Raw genomic sequence first — 3,265 nt, 5'->3', positions numbered from 1 at the left:
CCAAAATTGATATTTCAACGGGCTTTCTTGTTTTTAATCAACGCTTAAATCAAAGTTGGTAAATCAAAGTCAGTTTAACGTTAATTTATTGACGTTGAATCAATGTTAGTATTTCAACGTCGATTTCTTGTTCCAAACCAACGCTTCAATCAACGTCTTCAAATCAACACTTTTTCAACGTTGAATCGACGTCAAAATGCTTGCTGGGTTAGTGTAACTTGTTAAAAAAATGTTATCTTTAAATTTTTAGTTCTTTTTACTAGTAATTTTTTAAGTTTCATTACTACTGTTACATTTCATCATTTACTTTTACTTTTGCGTAAAACTAAAATCAGTGTTGAATGAAGTGGTATATGAAAAAGAAGATGAGTTTCAACAAATTTCAACAAAGATATTTATTAGGTCAGCATTTTCTAATAAAAAAAATTAAAGAAAAACTAAAATAAAATCTTTTTTTTTTTAATTATAAAAAAGACCTCAATGAAATTGTTTTTATTTACTTTTAATATATGTTTTATAATTCGTGTGTGACCATTCGGCAAATTATATATATGTCAGAATTATATATATGCCAAAGTTTTTAAATAATTTATGTTGCAGTAAAGTCGATTAACCGTTTTCCATTAAAAATAAGCAACAGATTTCGATAATCAAAGTAAAAAAACATTATTATTTAGAATACATATTTCAAAAAATATAACATACACTTTATAATTTCAATAAAAAAGTTTAAAATGTTCTCAATTGGGTTTAGTCTGATATAGTCCATCAAATAAGCAAGCGTTTGACTGCTCGTTGAACTTTAAACCTGCCGGACACATAACACATCCTTGGGTAACACCCAACCAACAACCAATGTACTGATATGGATTTCCTGCTCCACCATTTGAAACTTTATCAGCTATGTTTCCAGAAAAGTTAGGTCCTTTGTTAGGGCAAGCATCAGGACATGGATAAGTAGTTTGTGGCTTCCATAATTTTGTAGTGTAACAAGAATCTAAAAGATATTTTTGGAAAGTGATGGGGGATTATATAACTATATAAAATGTGTTTTCAGATTTCAATTTAATGCAAAATTTGTATTGCCAGATTTTCTTTAAAGTTATAGAAAAATTTAAGCAGTTTTATTTTCACTTCTTTAATTTTTAGTAGCAGATAAGTTTAAAACTCTAATATAAAAATATTACCTTCTTTTTTGTATAAACATTGATTGCACGTTTGACTAAAAAATAAATTTTGAGGCCAACAAGATTGACAAGCAGCAATACCGTTGGAACATTGGACAAAATCGTGTGGGTATCCAGTGATCTCATAATTTCCATCAGAGACACCAATGCAAAGACTTGGTGAACCTGTGTAAAAATTAAATCAAAAGTAACTATGCCGGCCCTTCTAAACAATTTAAATAAACAAAACATTGAATCTGCATAAATTTTATAACAAAATATAATATAGTTACATGGTGGCGCTACGGGTGTTGGCCCATGCTTTGACTGCACAGCGTCTGAACTACTTTGTTCATCAACTGGAGCAACTGAAGTTGCTTCTGTGGTGCTATCAGCTATTTCACTTAAGGTTGTTTCTGAAGATTTAGTGGTAGTTTGAATTACATCTGGAATTGATTCGATTGATGCTGTTGTGGTTTCATCTGGTCCTGGTATTGGTTCAGTAACGGTATCTGTTTCGGTAATATCAACTGCGCTCTGTGTCGTTGGAATAGCATTTAGTCCTGAAATTTTATAGTTGTATCAAATTAGAAAGTTAATTTAAAAAATTAATGTTAAATACATTGTTAAAGGTAAATTAGTTAAATCTTATTAATTATTTTGAAGAGGACTTTAAAAACTTTAATAAGTGTAGAAAAGCTCCAAAAATATTACGGAAGCCTTTCTTACTTTTTTTATTCTGCAAAATTTATGTTTAACTTTTTTTAGATTTTTTATCAGTTTGAAGTTTGTAAAGTATTACTTAGCAAGGTAATGTTTTGCTATAAACTTTAGGGTGTAAAAACAATTTGAAAGCTTTTCTAAAAAAAAAAAAATTCCAAAAAGCCATTCCTTATGCATGATCTGTAAAAATTAGATTTAATTTTGTTATGCCAAATTTCAAGATCTTGAAATTCTGTCGAAGCCAAATAAATTAGATTTCAACAACCCCTCCTCAATTGATAGATTGCGATTTCAACAACCCCTTTTCAATTGATAGGGTTTTAATTTTTAAATAGTCAGCACTTCGGAACAAAAAAAAAAAAATTAATAAAGATTGAATTCTGTTGATTAATTTTGATTTATTGCAAGATAATGCAAAAAAAAAAAAGAGCTTACTTACAAAACGCAACAAAAATTGATTTTAAACCTGATTATAAGAGACTCTGCCTAACCTGATAAACAACCTAAAATAAACGCTTTTTGAATTGCCACAACTACCCAGTAAGCACAGGAGGTTTTTAAAACGTTTAAAAAACTTATTAAAAGGAATATTAACATTTTTTAAACGTTTTAAAAACGATCTGTGCTTACTGGGCATTTATACTTCATAAAAAAAAATTAAAAAATTAAAAAATAAATTACCAGAGGACAAAACCAAAGTTAATAATATAAATAACATTATGTCTTTTTTCGTTTTATTATATAGTATGAACTGTATCCACTGTTTCGGTCAAAAGCCAGCTTCGTTATAAAACGTAAAAGGCGTTTTTTATACAAAGCGATGCATAACAATCAGCTTAAGTTTGACTCATTTTTACAAAGTACGGAACTTCTTTAGAGATGAAAAGCCGACAGAGTAAATTTACTTATTTACATTAATTTGTGTTCTTTCAGTTGACTTTCAATTATAATTACAGACGCATAAATCTCCGGAATTCCTCCGATCAACTAAAATTTCAAAACACACAATTAATTACTACGATAATTAAACATAAGATAATCTCAACACAACTTTAACTTCATACGAGTCATAATAACGCAGGGAGTCAGATAATTTTCTATATTATTTATTTGCATAACTTTACATAATAGTATTTCTACAGTGTCCAATTCTAAAGCCCAAATAAAAATCATATGTTTTTAAATTTAATTTCATATATTGTTTTTGTAAAAGCATGTATTATACGCATGGAAATATCTATCAGATATTTTCAAGCGAAAAAATTATAGTCAAACTGTTTTGATATATTCTAAAATTGAAAAAAAAAAAAAATAATAATAATACTTTTGATTTCAAAACATTTAATCCTTAGAAGATTTTTAATTTTATTATAAAA

The 3,265-nt window shown here is 27.8% G+C and overlaps 1 protein-coding gene across 1 annotated transcript; it reads right to left on the bottom strand.

Annotated features, from left to right (window-relative positions):
- Nucleotides 1-683: 683 nt before the first annotated feature.
- On the bottom strand, nucleotides 684-2,867 carry LOC100204479 (uncharacterized). The gene is made up of 4 exons (XM_065804338.1): nucleotides 2,571-2,867; nucleotides 1,460-1,729; nucleotides 1,188-1,352; nucleotides 684-997 (listed from the first exon to the last, which is right to left on the bottom strand). The coding sequence occupies exons 1-4, from the start codon at nucleotides 2,605-2,607 to the stop codon at nucleotides 741-743; spliced, it is 729 nt and encodes a 242-aa protein (XP_065660410.1). The 5' UTR covers nucleotides 2,608-2,867; the 3' UTR covers nucleotides 684-740.
- Between the last annotated feature and the right edge of the window lie 398 nt (nucleotides 2,868-3,265).

The sequence above is a fragment of the Hydra vulgaris genome, chromosome 08 (genome assembly GCF_038396675.1).
Source record: "Hydra vulgaris chromosome 08, alternate assembly HydraT2T_AEP".
Taxonomy (NCBI): Eukaryota; Metazoa; Cnidaria; class Hydrozoa; order Anthoathecata; family Hydridae; genus Hydra; species Hydra vulgaris.
This window is presented reverse-complemented; position numbering and strand designations above follow the sequence as displayed.

Excerpts from the sequence above, each read along its gene's own strand:
- LOC100204479 (XM_065804338.1), bottom strand. The coding sequence starts at position 2,607 with ATGTTATTTATATTATTAACTTTGGTTTTGTCCTCTG. Across the intron at positions 1,353-1,459 it reads AACACCCGTAGCGCCACCAT|GTTCACCAAGTCTTTGCATT; the intron begins GTAACTATATTA and ends ATTTTTACACAG. Across the intron at positions 998-1,187 it reads ATGTTTATACAAAAAAGAAG|ATTCTTGTTACACTACAAAA; the intron begins GTAATATTTTTA and ends AATATCTTTTAG.